Source organism: Canis lupus, chromosome 15, assembly GCF_003254725.2.
Source record: "Canis lupus dingo isolate Sandy chromosome 15, ASM325472v2, whole genome shotgun sequence".
NCBI classification, from domain to species: Eukaryota; Metazoa; Chordata; class Mammalia; order Carnivora; family Canidae; genus Canis; species Canis lupus.
The window spans coordinates 9,297,920-9,316,847 of NC_064257.1; the positions used below are offsets into that span (position 1 = coordinate 9,297,920).

The window sequence follows — 18,928 nt, forward strand, 5'->3', positions numbered from 1 at the left end:
AGGCATTCTAAACTGCTCTGTAAGTGCATGGAGCTATTAAAAGGATGGGCTGCCTTGGTTGGTCATGTGTTTCTTCAGGCAGTCTGGACCACCCTTTGTTATATGAAATATATTGGATATATTATAATTATATATAACGTATTAGATGATACATTATAATTCCGGAATGAAATGGAGGCTTGGCCTAGGCAGCTTGTAAGGCCTTTTCCAACCTCTTCTCTGATTTAAAGTTAGTTAATTATTGATTGTGGATTGCCATCCTAAAATGAAGTAGACAGTAACAGAAAGAGCATTGGTTTTGGTGTCAGACTTCATGAATTAGTAAGTGGCAGAACCTAGGTTTTTTGGGGCCATATATTTAATCTCTTAGGAGTCTTAGTCTCAATTTTCTCATTTCTATTTGAGAACAGTAATAGTATATACCTTAGGATTGTTGTGAGGATTTATTTATTTTAAAAGATTTGTTTATTTATTTGAGAGAGAACACAAGCAGGGGAAGGGGCAGAGGGAGAAGGAGAAACAGACCCTCTGCTGAGCAAGGAGCCAGTAGTCCCAGGGCTTGACCCCAGGACTGTGAGGTCGTGACCTGAAACAAAGTCTGATGCTTAACTGACTGAGCCACCAGGCGCCCCTGTAGTGAGGAATTATTATTATTTTTTTAAGATTTTATTTATTCATGAGAGACACAGAGAGAGAGGCAGAGACAACAGGCAGAGGGAGAAGCAGGCTCCATGCAGGGAGCCCAACATGGGACTCAATCCTGGGGCTCCAGGATCAGGCCCCAGGCTGAAGGCAGCATTAAACCACTGAGCCACCTGGGCTGCCCTGTAGTGAGGATTTAAATGATATAATGCATGTAAAGTACATAGCGCAATGTATAAAATGGTTAGATTTTGGCTATTATTACTGTGATTACTTAGATCCCACTTCTCACATAAGTTTGCCCTGTTTGGTTTATAAGCTTTTACAAGTATTAGAGGCACAGATCCATCCCAGATTTGTAGTAGGTCTCTAATGAAGTAGGTAGTAGGTCTCTAATGAAGTAGCTGAATAATTCATTTGACAGTTTCTAAATTAATTATGTATATTTGGAATAGTGCCTGCTACATAGTAAATGCTACATAAGTGTTTGTTATCAGTAATATTCTATGTGCCAGATGTAAGGCATGTGGAAAGAGCTAAGTTCTTAACCTTAGGAAACCCCAAGTCTGGGAGCTCCTGGGTGGCTCAGTCAGTTAAGTTTCCGACTCTAGGTTTCATCTCAGGGTCGTGAGCTCAAGCCCCATTGAGATCAGCCTCAGTGTGGAGCCTGCTTAAGATTCTCCCTGCTCCTGTACCCGCTCCTTCCCGCCACATGTTTGTGCTCTCCCTAAATAAATAAATAGATCTTTAAAAACAAAAAAAGAGGGGTGCCTGGGTGTCTCAGTTGGTTAAGCATCTGCTTAGGGCTCAAGTTGTGATCTCTGGGTCCTGGGATCAAGCCCTGCTTTGGGCTCCCTGCTCAGCGGGGAGTCTGGTTCTCTCCCACCCACCCCCACCTTTTTCTTTCCTTTTTTTTTTAAAGATTTTATTAATCATTCATTCATTCATTCATTCATTCATTCATGAGCGACTCAGAGAGAGAGAGGCAGAGACACAAGCAGGCTCCATGCAGGGAGCCTGACATGGGACTCAATCCGGGGTCTCCAGGATCAGGCCCTGGGCTGAAGGCGGCCCTAAACCGCTGAGCCACCCGGGCTGCCCTACTCCCCCCCCCCATCTCTCCCTTTTTCTCTCCCTCTCTCTGTCTCTCTCCCTTCTCTCTCTACATCTTCCCCAACTTGTGCTCTCTCTCACACTCTCTCTCAAATAAATAAAAAATCTTAAAAAAAAAAAAGTCTTTCAGGGAGACAGGTAAGTAATAGAGTTCAAGGCAGTAAATGCATCGATTGTATTCTACAGTGTATGGTGGTCTGGTGATGCAGGGGTTGGATGATGAAGAAAGCCCCTGGCTGCTTACATAGCGCTCTCCTACAAGTTGGCATTGAGCCTTGACAACATAAGAGCTTCATCTGGCCAAGGCTGGTTCAGGTGGATTGTCTTGTTTATCATTTAAAAAAGAAAAAGATTTATAAATCTTTTGATTGTAAAAATTACATTTAATTATAGAAAATACAGAAAAAGTGTAAAATCCACAATCCCATTATCTAGGAAAAACTGCTATTATATTTTGGTACATTTCTGTCGTTTCCTTTTAGGCTCTTTTCCTCTGTATATAGTTGTAATTTTAATCCAGACTACAGATGATAATTTTATATTCTGGTTTGGTTTATTTTTTTTATTTATTTATTTATTTATTTATTTATTTATTTATTCATTTATTTAAGATTTTTATTTATTTGTGAGAGACACGGGGAAAGAGAGAGAGAAAGAGGGGTGGGGGGAGGGCAGAAACATAGGCAGAGGAAGCAGGGAGCCTGCTGCGGGACCTGGACTCAATCCCAGGACTCCAGGAACACGCCCTAGGCCAAAGGCAGGTGCTACACTGCTGAGCTACCCAGGCATCCCTGTTTTTTTTGTTTTTGTTTTTTTTGTTGTTTTGTTTTGTTTTGTTTTAAGTAAGCTCTATGCCCAACATGGGCTTGAACTCATGACTGTATCAGGAGTCACATGCTATACTGACTGAGTCAGCCAGGCACCCCATTCTAGTTTTTAATTTGATATAACTGAAAAATTTTACTAACATTTTCAGTGATTACATAACCATATCTAGAAATACTGTAATTTGATGTTCTCTTCTACAGTCTCCCTAGCTTTAGGCCCAAATTTGCAGAATTTACAGGAATGTCAGAACTTACCAATAGTTTTATTACAATAATCTATATTGAATATTTAGGTTGCCGAAAATTTTTTTTAATCTAAATCATACTAATAAACGTCTTTGTACATTAACCTTGTCTTTATAAGGTGGTCATTAGGATAGACATAAAGAAATGGAATTACTAGATTGTAATTTTTTTGTTATCTTTTTAAGTGGCTTACCTCTGATGGTGATTATCCATAAGTCCTGGTGTGGAGCTTGCAAAGGTAAGTGCAAATAATCAAACTTCAAATGTGTTCTTTTTTTTTTTTTAATTTTATTTATTTATTCATGAGAGACACAGAGAGAGGGGGGGCAGGCAGAGACACAGGCAGAGGGAGAAGCAGGCCCATGCAGGGAGCCCGACGTGGGACTCGATCCCGGGATTCTAGGATCACACCCTGGGCTGAAAGTGGCACTAAACCGCTGGCCCACCCAGGCTGCTCTCAAATGTGTTCTTAAATAGTAACACTTTAAAAATACTAGCACAGATTTTGTCCTAGCACTGCTGATTGCTTTAAGGAATACCAAAGAAATATATGACATAGATTCCTTTCCCTCAAGAAGTTTGCAGTTATCTTTGCAAGGGGTTGGAGGGTAAAGCAATTGAGATATGATGAGGGAGAGTATGGGATTAGAGCTACAGTAGTCAATGGAGAATAGATATAGGAAACTGAAATAGAGACATAAGAAGTGATTAGGGAAGTCTTCCTGGAGGAAGTGGGAACAAAATTACAACCCACGTTTATTTGTGGTCTGTGTTCTTTCTGCTGTGCCACCTTACTGCTTTCCAGGCTTTTTTTTTTTTTTTTTCCTTTATTTGGTATGCTATACTTAACAAAATCCTAGTTAGAAAAGGAGCATAAAATTAATGTAAATAGTGTAATTATATGTATATGTGGTAATGTTATTCTATTGTCTATTACTTCAATAGAAGTTATTGAAATGTGGCTATAAAAAGCAAATAGAAACTCATATGCCATTATTCTATATTTATGATAAAAGCTTCAGAGAAATGAAGTCAGTCGCTCCAGGTCACATACCTATGTTTGTAAGTGGCAGAAGCATGACCAGAGTTCAGGTGTCCTGATTTCTGGTTCTTAGGGTTTTTTTAAAAATAAAAAAAAAAGGTCCAGTTATTTGAATCAACTCAGCAAATTAGGGTTTGAATATGACAATGATGTTTTCTTCTATTCCAAAATCTTTTTCCCTCTAGCTTTAAAGCCCAAATTTGCAGAATCTACAGAAATTTCAGAACTTTCCCATAATTTTGTTATGGTGAATCTTGAGGTAAGACTTTGAGAGTTTCTCCTTGCTATGATTTTAAGTCTTTGCTGTTTTAAAATTATCATCATTAGTGGTGTAAAATCATATTCAGCGGATCTGGCTTCGTTATGAGAGCGTTTTCCTCTTGAACTCTAATACTAAGTCTTGTGTCAGTGTAGAAAGCCATCCAGCCTCCATTTGTTGGAGGAAGAAGAGAGAAATTGGATAAGATAACTAAATTTTAAGGTCCCTTCAATCTTAGTCTATGATTATGACATGTTTTACATCTTTTTTTTTTTTTTTTTTTTTTATGTTTTACATCTTTGTGTGGCTAAACTGAAAGTATAGTAGTAACACATGCAGGACACAGAACCCTGCAAAATGTGATGCAGCTGAGCCCCTTCTCTGTGCTGGGCTTGTATGTAAAACCTTTCTGTTTCATGAACTATCCTTTATGTACTTGACATAGATTACAGGTCTTGTAGTCTCAAGTCAGAATATCAGATTTTAGAAGGGATTTTTCGGCCACTGGTAATAGCCATTTTACAGAAAGAGCATCTTGGGACCGAAGGAATGAGTTGATTTAGTCAAGATCGTAGAGCCAAGTGATAAGAATAGGTACTATGACCTAGCTATGCTTCCTTTTAGGCTGTACTCTTCAAATGAGGGATGTTTAGATGCTCTATGATGCAACTTCTAGCCCTGAGTTTCTATAAAGATAATATTTACTTACACATAGGACTGGAAGTCTTTTGAGCATGTTAATGGGGAATGTTGAGGCAGCTAAGGGATTGCTTATGTAACTAGTGGATAGCCTGAATGCTGACACACCTCACTCAAGGCAAAATTATATTACAGTTTGAAGAAATCCCATTTAACTCCTAAATATTTGGGATCCACACCAAGAATGACAAAATTACTATTTATTTCTTATGCATATGAACTAAGTTCATATGCATCACTTTCTAAGTTAGAATCACCACTCAGAGGAAACAGAAATGCCTTCAGTGAGCATACTGCAAATTCAGAGATTTTAAAGGAAAGCTAATTATGTGGTCATATCTCCTGGGAGGACTGTAACTCCATAATTATAGCTAAAATGTTTGTCTCATTACTTCATTGATTCAAGAAATACTGTGTGCAAGTCAGTGATGTCGATATTGGGAATCAGCAATGGAAAAACAGACAAAATTCCCTGTACTCACTGAAATTACATATGGGAAATTGAATATGGGGAGATAGACTAGTTAAAATATGTCAGATGGTGGCTAAAAGTGAAGGGTGGAAGGGATACTTTGCAATTTTAAGTAGATGGTTAGAAAAGAAGGTGACATTTGAACAAAGATTTGAAACCAAAAAGGGAGTGAGCTACATGGATAATAGAGGAAGTATGTCCTGGCAGGGGAAAGAGCAAGTACAAAGGCCTAAGTGAGGTGCATGCCTGGCTTGTTTAATGACAAAACAGCAAGCAAGTTAGTGTGGTTGAAAAAGACTGAACAAGAGGTAGGACATAAAGTTAGAGAGGTGCCCAGGTAGCGGATTACATAGGGCCTCTTAGGCTACTGCAGGGACTTGGGGTTTTATCCTGAGAGAGAGGGGAAGCCACTAAAAGGTTTTTGTTTAAAGTTTTATTTATCTGAGAAAGAGCAAGGTGGAGGGGCAGAGGGAGATAGAGTCTTAAGCAGACTCTGCACTGAGCGTGGAGCCTGACCCAGGGCTTGATCTCCTAACCCTGAGATCACAACCTGATCCAAAACCAAGAGTTGTAGGTTCAACTGACTGCCCCATCCAGGTACCCCACCACCTAAAGGTTTTGAAGAGAGAGAGGACATGACCTGACTTAAGGTTTACACTTAAATAGGATGAAGAGGAGCCAAAGGATGAAGATTTCAGCCCTGATGGGGGTTACATTCCACGAATCCTTTTTTTGGGTAAGGTAAAAGATCTTAATCTGGGGATCTGTGATGTGGAAGGAGAGATAGAGGAGTGAAGAAGGCACTGATTCCATATAGTGAAACTATGCAAGGATGGCTAAAAACAAAAACAACCAGTTTCTGGAAAGTCAGGGAGTTCTGAATGCCAGAACTTCAAACCTGAAGGAAAATTTTTTCCATTAACTGTCTTTGTGATCAGTGACAGAGTACTGGAATCATCCATTATTCATCTGTGTATTAGCTGTATGTCAAGCACTGGGCTCTACACTAGGCGGCTCTACAGGGACAGAGATAAGCCACAGTTCCTACCCTTGACCTCATAGCGCATCCAAGGGGTGGAGTACTATAACCAGACAGATATCTTTCCACAAACAATTTATAAAAGATGTTAATTTTTTTTTAAGATTTTTAATTTATTTATTCATGAGAGAGAGGCAGAAACACAGGCAGAGGGAGAAGCAGGCTCATGCCGGGAGCCCAATGTGGGACTCAGTCCCGGGACTCCAGGATCACGCCCTGGGCCGAAGGCGGGCGCTAAACCGCTAAGTCACCCAGGGATCCCCAAAAGATGTTAAATTTAATGACCATCTAATGTTTCCTCAGCATCCTGCTGGATTCTGTGTGTGTGTGGGGAGACAAATAGAAATATAGCATCCTACCATTATCAAGAAGAAAGGGAACGTGCCAGGAAGAGAGAACAGCATATGCGAAGGCACGGGAGACTTGAGTTCAGGGAGCTGCAAGGAATTCACTGTGATTATAGCATAAAACACAGGGGTAGAGTGGTGAGCTAATGGGCTGCGAAGTGGGGAGGTCTCATTTCCTAGCAGGCCTAATGTACTATATAGCATTTGAAATACCTCTCTAATTACTATAATCATTGTGCCGTTTTGTCCACAATAGATCCCAGTGGCAAGGTGCATCCTGAAATCATCAATGAGAATGGAAACCCCAGCTACAAGTATTTCTATGTCAGTGCTGAGCAAGGTATGGCTACGTAGAGAGAGAGAGGAAGGAGACTTGCTGCTAAATTTAACTAGGATGAACCCCATGCAGTGTCTGTGGGAGGAGGCTGGATTCCACGCGTGAGCTGAGCATCCCTAGCAAGAACAGCTTTTGGCTAGAATCTTTGTGGAACAGAGGAGAAAGATGAGACTGAGCCCCTTCCCTCGCTGCTTACAGTGCAGTATGGCGCTAACTGAATCACAGGAAACTGAAGAACTGAGGCTCATGGAGATAGTCACTTGCCTGTGGTCTCAAAATTAAGTTGCAGAGCTGGAATTTCTGTCCAGAACTTAAGTTTTTTTCCTACTGTGCTAACACTACTCTTCCTAAAGAATGCAAAGGAGTTGATCAAGTCTAAAAGGTATCATGATAGTAAGCTTTAACTGGACCTAAGAAGGCTAAGAATTTGTCTCTATGGACAGATATGAGGGTGGGGCATAGGGTGGGGGGTGGCCCTACATGGAGAGTCCACAGGCTTGCGGGAGGACACAGTGCCTGGACTGAATCCTGAGGAATGAGCCCTAGCCAGCAGATAAATGCAAAAAGCACGTTCCAGGCAGAGAGAACAGCATCAGCACAAATAGGTGAAGGGAAGTTGAAATCATGTCATGCCTTCTTGTTCTCTAATCCTTGAACACAACCATTCTATTTTTTTTTTTTTAACACAACCATTCTAGAGGCCAGGATTGGAATCCCTGCTAAGTACCGTCCCTGTTTTCCTTCCAAAGTTCCTCCTATCATGTATAGGAGAGGGTTGTTGGCTAAGTTGCCACATGTCTCGCATTGCCATGCTGTCGGGTTGTTGATCGCTTTATGTTCTGAGTACTTGGAACTCTTATTTCTCAGAACAGGGAGAGGAAAGAGATCTGGAGAGGTTATCTCCTTGCCATGGGTAAGGAGCATGTCTTCTTCCTTACCTAACTGCAGATCATCAGAGGCTGGTATATTAGAAAGAACCTTCCCACATGGGAAAGGCGGCTAGATTTTAGGTCGCCAACTCTTGACCCTTGAGTTCACCTTCCCTTTAGTATTTCATCCACCTTACCATTGCTATCTCCACACTGCTATCATCTTTCAACACAGTAGTCCAAATGTGGACCCAAGACCCTTGCCTGAATCCCCCATGGCTCAGCTGACATGAAACTGGAACGTCAAGCCTGGCTTTACAAAAGGCTTAGACAAAGCAAAAGAGAAATAACAAACTGTACTACCTGGCTCTTAACGCGGCTGTAGGCTTCCTTTCTGAGATTTATAGAATGCGGCTCAACCCAGCCCCTGGCCTGTCACTGTCTGGAGAGCCTGTACCCAAACAGCTGCCCCCCTTGAAGCTGAATCAACAGGGGAGATGTCCTGAGACAAGTTTCAGCTCTTTTCTTTTTTGACTAAGAACTTGGTTGCTTTTCTGTATAGTTGATGCTAGCAATGACTCCCTCCCTCATTGGAGGCCATACCCCCTCCGAGCACACGCACACACTCATCTGTAACTTCCACAGAAAATGAAACAAACACAGCAGTCATTCAAATAATATGACGGGGGGTGGTGGGAGGGTTTTCTATTCCCTTAATGACAAGTGAACATCTGTAGCCTGTGACGGGGATTCAGCCCTAATCCTGGAGGAGAAACCATAGTAACTAGTAGTATTTTTGTAGCGTTTCATAATTTATAAAGCCTTTTTGTGATCCTGTGTGAAGTAAGTAGCGTTACCTCATTTTATAGATGAGGAAACCAATACAAAGAGATAAATGACTTTCCAGGACTAAAATCCAGAACTAGACCTTGAGTCCAGATCCTGTCATATTTCTCCTATAGTAAAAATCTACATTAGTTGTCAAATGTTAGACATTAAAAACCTGTTTCATACTCTTCCCCCCCTTGAGTCCAGATCCTGTCATATTTCTCCTATAGTAAAAATCTACATTAGTTGTCAAATGTTAGACATTAAAAACCTGCTTCATACTCTTTCCCCCCCCTTGAGTCCAGATCCTGTCATATTTCTCCTATAGTAAAAATCTACATTAGTTGTCAAATGTTAGACATTAAAAACCTGCTTCATACTCTTTCCCCCCCCTTGAGTCCAGATCCTGTCATATTTCTCCTATAGTAAAAATCTACATTAGTTGTCAAATGTTAGACATTAAAAACCTGCTTCATACTCTTTCCCCCCCCTTGAGTCCAGATCCTGTCATATTTCTCCTATAGTAAAAATCTACATTAGTTGTCAAATGTTAGACATTAAAAACCTGCTTCATACTTTCCCCCCCTTGAGTCCAGATCCTGTCATATTTCTCCTATAGTAAAAATCTACATTAGTTGTCAAATGTTAGACATTAAAAACTTGCTTCATACTTTCCCCCCCTTGAGTCCAGATCCTGTCATATTTCTCCTATAGTAAAAATCTACATTAGTTGTCAAATGTTAGACATTAAAAACCTGCTTCATACTCTTTCCCCCCAACCTTTATTCCACAGTTGTTCAGGGGATGAAGGAAGCTCAGGAGAGACTGACGGGGGATGCCTTCAGAGAAAAACATCTTGAAGATGAGTTGTAACATGAATATGTCCCTTCTTTCATCAAAGTTAGTGTTCTGGAAGGAAAGCAGCAGGGAAGGGAATATTGAGGAATTGCTCAGGACAATTCAACCGACCAGGAAGCCTTGCTCCTGTCTACGTGGGAAGGAGCGCTGTCACTGTGGAAGACTTCTGCTGACAGGAGCTGGTCTCCACGTCTGTGGATCCAGCACAGCACGGCACACTTCCTTCTGCCCCCTCCTAGATGTCTGTTCGTCATGGAATGTAAAGAATGACAGCTTTTGACACAAAACTTGAGCCATTTGGAGATTTACTCCTCATACGTCAATATTTGAATCTTTTTCCGTTTCCTCCCGCTTTATTCACCTTGATGGTGAAAGGAGACCGGTAGCATCTTTTCTACAGTATTAAAATTGCAGAAGTAGTTTCTCATTTAAAACAACAAACTCAAATATAAATCAGTAATTCTATGCCCGCCAGAGACCAGCCTGTTTCTTCTCCTTTTCTCCTGGGAATAATCTTGGGCTTCTTCCTGAATCCTGGCAACTTCCATCCTCTTCTACTGCTTGGGCTTCCCTGTTTGCACGCATGTGTGTGCAGGAATGGCTGTGTGCTCGGACTCAGTCCCAGCTGGAAGCATGCTCTGCCCCGTTACTGTTCCGGAAACAGAAACCTTCAAGCCCTAGGTGGAGCCATTTTTGTCAAGTCATCAACTGTATTTTTGTACTGAGGTTAACAAAAAAAATTAAAAATATTAATTGTTCCATTAAACTTTAATAAAACTTTGAAAGGAAATGTGTTGTGATGGCCTTTTTGTTATTGGAGAGTGGAGGAAGGGATGGAGATCACTTCAGGAAGACTAACCGTGATGGCCCAATCTAGGACTCTTCCCACTCCTCCTCCCACATCCAAATGGGCATCAGAGCTCATCTCTTCTGCTATTTAAGTAGCTGAATTCCCTCTGTCCCCTCTGTCACTGTTTCCGTACAAGGCAGGGTTTTTCTGTTTCCCAGACTGTTTATTGTGACAACCTCTTAACTTGCGTACTTACGTCAAGTACACAGGATTGTACTCCTACAATCCATCCCCTTTGCCTCATTGATCTGTTCAAAATGCAAAGGTGACATTGTCACTCCCTACTTTTTTTTTTTTAAGACTTTATTCATTTATTCATGAGAGACAGAGAGAGAGGCAGAGACACAGGCAGAGGGAGAAGCAGGCTCCATGCAGGGAGCCCGACGTGGGACTCGATCCCGGGTCTCCGGGATCAGGCCCTGGGCCGAAGGCAGAGCTAAACCACCAAGCCACCTGGGCTGCCCTGTCACTCCCCTACTTAAAATGTTTCTGGCCACCTCAAGACAATAGGATTAACATAAGGAAATATTTGGGCCTCGGTATGTACCAGGCACTCTTCTAAGTGCTGTGTGTGTGTGTTATCCTATTTCCTTTTATTATGGTCCTAACAGCCCTATGAGAAAGGTATATAACAATCCTCATGTTACAGAGGAATTTAAGGTACACGGTGAAACTGAGGCACAGAAGAAAGTCAAGATCTTTACCATGGCCTTTAAGAAGCTGCCTACTTCTTCAACTGCATTTGTTCCCAATCCTGTCTTCGCATTTTGTGTTGTGACACCAAGTTTCTTCAGGTTCCCCTTGGCAACATGCTTTCTTATGCTTATGTGTCTTTGCTTGGCTTGCTTTCCACTGCCCCCTCTTCCTGAGAGTCTTTCCTGATTCCTCTCATGAGGATAAAGTGTCCTTGTACCTACCCCCACAAGCACATCAGTCCTGGCCCCCCACTACATGATACTGTAGTTCTCTGCACACTTAACAGCTGTCACCAGGTAGCCATGCTTCTCTAGGGCAGAGATTATTCCCCTGGCCTACGTACCAAGGTACATTGAATGTCGTTGAATGTGGTTTCAAGTGAATTGTCAACCTCCATGGTAGGTTCTTTTCATCCATTCTCTTGACAGTTCTGTGGGATAGGTATTGTTACCCTCATTTATGGAAAAGGAAACTGGAGAGGGAATTGGCTTGCCCGCAGTTTCTAGACAAGTAAATACTGGATTCTAACCATGCCTATCTTATTTCAAATTCATGCTTTTCTGCACCACATTGCATTATCTCCTTTATGTTCCAAGGTGGGACTCAGAACAGTAGTTTTCAATCTGAGGTACATAAAGACTTTAGAAGAGATACATGGACACAGAAACTTGAGTGAATTGATACTCAGATCTTCATTTTCTTAAAAGTGATTTCCCAGGATTCCTCAAAAAATTAAACATATAATTACCATATGGTGCACCAATTCCATCTCTGAGAATATACCTGAAATAATCAAATGCAGGGACTTGAGTAGATATTTACACACCCACGTTCCAGCATTTTTTTTACAATAGCCAAAAGATGGAAGCAATTCAAGTGGTCCTCCATGGACGAATGGATAAACAAAATGTGATGTATGCATACAATGGAAGATAGTCTTAAGAAGGAAATTCTGATGCATGCTACAACATCAATGAACCTTGCAGACATTCTGCTAAGTAAAACAAGCCTGTCACAAAAGGATAAATATTGTATGATTACACTCATACGAGGTACCAAATTCATAGTCAAAGTAGAATGTGGTTGCCAGGGGCTGAGGGAATAGAGAGCTAGTATTTACAGAATTTCAGTTGAGAAAGATGATAAAATTCTAGAGGTGGACGGTGGTGATGGTTGCATAACAATATGCATGCACTTAATGCCATAGAAGTGTACACTTAAAAGTGGTTTTTTTTTTTTTTTTAAAGATTCATTTATTTATTCATGATAGACATAGAGAGAGCGAAAGAGGCAGAGACACAGGAGGAGGGAGAAGCAGGCTCCATGCACCGGGAGCCTGACGTGGGATTCGATCCCGGGTCTCCAGGATCGCGCCCTGGGCCAAAGGCAGGCGCCAAACCGCTGCGCCACCCAGGGATCCCTTAAAAGTGGTTTAAATGGTAACTTGTAGGTATGTATATCTTATCACGATTAAAAAAAAATACTTCCCAGAATACGTTCCCACCTCCCTTTCTACTATTCACCTTTTCCCCACTTTACAGGAGAAAAACATACTTCTCATCTTGAATCTTACTATGGTGCGTTACCCTATTATGTAAAAACCTCTAGGGTACCAAAGGAAAACTGAATTAGTACCAAGCCTATATGATTAGTCTTTTTGTCCTGTCCATGGTTCTGTCTTTTTTTTTTTTTTTTAATTTTTATTTATTTATGATAGTCACAGAGAGAGAGAGAGGCAGAGACACAGGCAGAGGGAGAAGCAGGCTCCATGCACCGGGAGCCCGACATGGGATTCGATCCCGGGTCTCCAGGATCGCACCCTGGGCCAAAGGCAGGCGCCAAACCGCTGCGCCACCCAGGGATCCCTTTTTTTTTTTTTTTTTTCATGGTTCTGTCTTAAGCATAGTTCTGTCAGGAGCAAAACTTGACATTAGAAATGGGCAGTTTGTGCTATTTGGAGATGTTTTGAATTCAGACAAGTCGTATAGTGGAAATGTTGAAAACTTACTTCTTCCAGTCCCCAATTATTATTTAGAAAGGCATTTCTCCCGAGGGAGAATTCCAAGAAAGCATAGAAGCATCCAGGTGACAAACTCAGGACAAGTCTTTACCTCCTAGAATTTAGAATTAATCTTAGAATTTGGAACTAGGGGGCAGCCCCGTGGCTCAGCGGTTTGGCGCCGCCTTCAGCCCAGGGCCTGATCCTGGGGGGCTCCCTGCATGGGGCCTGCTTTTCCCTCTGCCTGTGTCTCTGCGTGCTCTCTCTCTCTCTCTCTCTGTGTGTGTGTGTGTGTGTGTGTGTGTGTGTGTGTCTCATGAATAAATAAATAAAATCTTAACATAATTTGGAACTAGAGTAGTTGTCATAGAGATTTATGTTAACATGTTTATTTGAAACAAAAAATGGAATTACAATGTTGCTGGGCAAAAACTTAACAGATACTTCACAAAAGATATATCAATAGCCAATAAGCATATTATTAGGCATCAAAGAAAAGCAGATTAGAACTAGGAGATGCCATTTCCTACCTGCTGGAATTGCTAAAATTAAAAAGACTGATGAGGGGCACCTGGGTGGCTCAGTGGTTGAATGTCTGCCTTTGGCCCAGGGCGTGATCCCGGGGTCCCAGGATCAAGTCCCACATCGGGCTCCCCCGTGCCTGTGTCTCTCCCTCTGTGTCTCTCATGTGCAAATAAATAAAAGGCAAGTAGTTAAGTATTTGATAAGTCTTTTTGGTATGCTTTCTAGAAACTGAGAAAGCGAATGGGCAACAAATCCTTTCACCAAGTAGATGCTTTCTATTTCTTTGCTTATAATGTGATTGAAAGTTGGCCTAATTGAATTATCAACTGGTACATCATTTGAAATTTTTGATGTTAGATCATTGTGATTTGGGCACATATAACTCAGTTAAGAGTTGAAAGACTTCAATGTCATTGCAATAACAAAACTCCTTCCTTCCATTCCCATGTATTTATTTATGTGAACATTTCTCAGCATTTCTATTTCTAAACGTAATAGGTACTGTTAAGAAAAATTGTTTGAAACTTAATGTTTTTGTAGAGCATTGTTGTAACAAGCTTGCATAAAGGGCTGTCTGATTTTCTAAGAGAATATAACTTAATTTGATTTACCATTTACTATTAAATAGGGCACAGACATTTTACAACTCAATGGAGTTAGATGTTAACTTATAAGAAAGTTAATTAGGTGAAAATAATTTCTTTCCCAGGGAGAATATAACTTTAAAAGTTGGCTCTATTGCCTTTCGGTCATTAACCGGTTTTATATTTGATTTGGCAGTCTTTTTTTTTTTTTTTTTTGATTTGGCAGTCTTAATTCAGGATTCCTTTTTGTTACTGGCTATACACACACATATGTATATGCATACATTTCTCATATCCTCCTTTGAATTGGTTTTGTCATCTTGCTGGTCCTCATCAATGAGTTAATAAAAAATTTGGCATGTGCTCAGAAACTGTTTGAGAATTAAGTTTTTAACATTTTGAGAATTACTTTTGGTATTAAAAATAGAGTTAATGCTGAATCCTGCTAGCCATAAGTAACATTCTTCCCACAAATACATGAATCATATTTTTTAAAAGTTGTGTCACTAATAGATGCACTTTCAATAAAGTTTTCCTTTAAATTTAATAATCATCAGCATTTGTAATGCTTGTTTTTTCTTTTTTTTAAAGATTTTTATTTATTTATTCATGAGAGACACAGAGAGAGGCAGAGACATAGGCAGTGGGAGAAGCAGGCTCCATGCAGGGAGCCTGACGTAGGACTTGATCCCGGGTCTCTAGGATCAGACCCTGGGCTAAAGGCGGCGCTGAACTACTGAGCCACCCGGGCTGTCCCTGTAATGCTTGTTTTGATTGACATACTAATGATTTTTATAACTAAATCTGGAAATTAAAAAAAAATTTAACTCTTATGTTTTTAACTTAGTTTCCCTTAAAAGCAGGGCCTGAGATAAGGCCTTCTGTATAGGTCGTATATTACAGGAGGAGATTCTAGAGAACAGGAGTGGGGAGTGAAGCATAGTAGGGATGATCAAAACAGGGTTCATTATTGAGCTGGTTATCCTTCTTAGTCAAGGATTGCCTCAGAGGAGTTAATTTCCTAAGAAACTATACATATAGAGGTGACAGAGAGCCTTGAGGCAGAAAGCAAGAGATAAAGGAATGCAGCACTTTAAAAAAAAAAAAAAACTATCCTATAATCCTGTAATTGCACTACTAGATATTTACCCCAAGGATACAAAAATACAGATTGTATTATAGAGGCACATGCACCCTAATCTTTGTAGCAGCATTATTAACAACAACCAAACTATGGAAAGAGGCCAAATGTCCTTCAACTAATGGATGGAATATTACTCAGCTATCAAAAAGAATGAAATCTTGTCATTTGCAACGACAGGGACAGAGCTAGAGTGTATTATGCTAAGTGAAATAAAGTCAGTCAGAGAAAGACAAATACCATACGATTTCATTCATGTGTAAAATTTAAGAAGTAAAACATGAACATATAGAGCAGGGGAAAAAGAGAAAGAAGAAAAGAAACCATATAGACTCTTAACAATAGAGAACAAATTGAGGGTTGATAGAGGGAAGTGGGTGGGGGTTGGGCTAGATGGGTAATGGGTTTTAAGGAGAGCACTTGTTATGATGAGCACTGGGTGTTGTGTGTAAGTAATGAACCAATGAATTCTACTCCTGAAATCAATATTGCACATATGTTAACTAGCATTTAAAGAAAGTTTGAAGAAAAAAAAAAGAGATACAGTGATAGGTACATATCCTCAATTTCCTAATGCAGTAGGTCACCACAGTGACAGCTAAAGGGGGATAAAAGAGGGCAAAAGATGTAAAATAAGGTATGAAAGTTATCTAACATAGTTTTTTTTAAAGATTTTATTTATTTATTTATTTATTTATTTATTTATTTATTTATTTATTTATGAGAGACATGGAGAGAGAAAGGCAGAGACACAGGCAGAGGGAGAAGCAAGCTCCATTCAGGGAGCCCCACATGGGACTCGATCTGGGGCCTTCAGGATCATGCCCTGAGCTGGAGGTGGCACTAAACCGCTGAGCCACCGGCGCTGCCCTCTAACATAGTTTCTTATAATCAAAAGAAATTTTAGTATTTTAATTCCAATTAAATACATATTTTTACTATAGAGAAGTATGGCATAGTGATCAATAAAAGAGTGTATTTTTTAAAAAGGTTTTTTTTTTTTTTTTTTTTGAGAGAGAAAGAGAGCACGACCAAGGGAGAGGGGCAGAGGGAGAAGCAGACTCCCCACTAAGCAGGGAGCCCAATGTGAGGCTCCATCCCAGATCCTGGGATCATGACCTGAGCCAAAGACAGATGCTTAACTGACTGAGCCACCCAGGCGCCTCAATAAAAGACTGTAAAGCATATAAAAGCATTTCATTTGGTTAAAATCCTGTGGGTATGGTGAAAGCAATACACGTTTAAGGAGAATCGGTGACAGAAAATTTACAACTGTTAAGAGCTTGTGTATGTATTAGTTTTAAGGGGATAAGGTGGGTATAACATTTCTGTGGCAGTTAGATTCTAGTGTATACAGTCTAAAAAGTGATGTAAGTTTTATTTTTGAATGTTAATATTTACACTATGCCAGAAATTATGTCCTTGGCAGTTATCTAATAAAACTTTTAAATATCAAGTTAAGTGTGTCAAAAGTACATAGTTTTCAAAATTCTTTTTTTTTTTTAATTTTTATTTATTTATGATAGTTACAGAGAGAGAGAGAGAGGCAGAGACACAAGCAGAGGGAGAAGCAGGCTCCATGCACCGGGAGCCCGATGTGGGATTCGATCCCGGGTCTCCAGGATCGCGCCCTGGGCCAAAGGCAGGCGCCAAACCGCTGCGCCACCCAGGGATCCCTCAAAATTCTTTCAAGGATTATTCGACCTAAATTTATTTCAAGACTACTGGTTTCAAACATTCCTCATCTGATAGTGCAAATATTTATGTAGCACTGTGTGCCAGGAACTATTCTAAACCTTCCAGTGATATTTGCTCTTCTGATCCTGATAACGACCTGATGGATTGGGTTCTATTACCATCATTATCATCTCTGCTTTATAGATTGGAAACTGAGGCACACAGTGGATAAATAACTTACCCAAGCTAGTAGGTATCAGAGGGCAGTGATTTGAATGTGGGCAGTTTGGTGAATCCACCCTTTTAACCACCGTACCATCTGATGCAGTTTGTAGTCAACCCGCTCAAGGAATGTATCAGTGCCTAGCTATAGAAGGGGTCTAAATTTTCAGGATAACTAATACAGTTACAAAAAAAAGAAAACATAATTGTATATTCAAAAAACTTTTTTTCAAAACCCCTTTCTTCATGAAAACAGAAATTTTTTATAGTCAGAGCTGAGATTTTTCAGGTATTTGAGGTTTAAACTGGCAGATGTTTACATTTTTCTTTTTAAAAAGATTTATTTATCTTAAGGGGGAAGTGCAGAGGGAGAGAGAGAATCTTGAGCAGACTCCCTGCTGAGCGCAGAGCCCAGGGCAGGGCTCTATCCCTCGACCCTGAGGTCATGACCTGAGCCGAAATCAAGAGTCAGACGCTCAACTGGCTGAGCCCCCCACGTGCTCCTTACGTGTTTATTTTATTCACCCTTGGTGGCATCTGAATCTCAGAGAATCATGCAGTGTCATGGCGTTGCCCCAGCTGACATCATCCGAGACGGAGGGTATTCCTACCTGGCCCTGGCGCCTCCCTCCGTGAAAGCGCCTGCGGAGATGTCCGTCTTCCTCTCGGCCTCCAGGGGGCAGTCCACTCACTCGGTTCCTTGGTCTTGTCTGCAAGACCCCTCTGGCTCCTTCAACCCCTCACTGCACTTCTAGTCCCTTCTGTGGGCAGGAAAATTGACCGCCCTCCCGGGCCACTCAAGCAGGAGCGACTGCCCACTGTTAGGCGGCCTCTCCGGGCCTGGCGCTGAGGGGTGCTTGCCTCGGCTGCCCCCCTCGCCCCCAGCAGCAGCCGACCTGACGCCACAATCCGGAGGCTCCAGCCAGCTACTAAATCATAATCCTTATGGTTATACTGCTTTCCTCCTGTCGGGGATGAAGCAGGGACCTGACTTTATTGGAAGAGAGTCTTCGGGCAGCCCGGGTGGCTCTGCGGTTTGGTGCCTGCAGCCCAGGGCGGGATCCAAGAGGCCCGGGATCCAGGCCCTGCGTGGGGCCTGCTTCTCCCTCCGCCCGTGTCTCTGCCTCTCTCCCTCTCTCTATGTCTCTCATAAATAAATAAATAAATAAATTAAATAAATAAATAAATAAATAAAATAAAATCTTTAACAGAAAAAAAAAAAAAGGAAGAGTCTTAATATGGAATTTTCTCCCACCAAGCTGCTGCTGCTGCTTCTTCTTCTTCTTCTTCTTCTTTTTAAAGATTTTATTTATTTATTCATGAGAGACACAGAGAGGGGGAGAGAGAGAGAGAGGCAGGTTCCATGCGGGGAGCCCCACGTGGGACTCGATCCTGGGTCTCTAGGATCACGCCCTGGGCTGAAGGCGGCGCTAAACCGCTGAGCCCCCCCACCAAGCTTCTACAGTGTCACCCCCTCTGTGGATTTTCAGTCTGCTTTATTTACCATCATGCTACCTGGCTCAATATTGCCTTGGAGGAGTGAACTCACATTACAGCGATGCTTGCATGTGAGACCTGGATTGTAAACTGGTCAGGGGTGGGAGGGGAGAGTCAGGAGCCTAGGAGGCGTCGGTTTTGAAGGCATGACCTTGCAGG

The 18,928-nt window shown here is 41.3% G+C and overlaps 1 protein-coding gene across 1 annotated transcript in view; it reads left to right on the forward strand.

Annotated features, from left to right (window-relative positions):
• Positions 1-10,368, forward strand: part of TXNDC12 (thioredoxin domain containing 12) — a 29,571-nt gene extending 19,203 nt beyond the window's left edge. The window contains exons 3-7 of the mRNA XM_025420071.3: positions 3,014-3,066; positions 4,056-4,129; positions 5,967-6,036; positions 6,943-7,026; positions 9,514-10,368. Of these exons, the coding sequence (XP_025275856.1) occupies positions 3,014-3,066; positions 4,056-4,129; positions 5,967-6,036; positions 6,943-7,026; positions 9,514-9,593 (361 nt within the window). The 3' untranslated portion in view covers positions 9,594-10,368. The remainder of the gene's footprint in view (positions 1-3,013; positions 3,067-4,055; positions 4,130-5,966; positions 6,037-6,942; positions 7,027-9,513) is intronic.
• Positions 10,369-18,928: the final 8,560 nt, after the last annotated feature.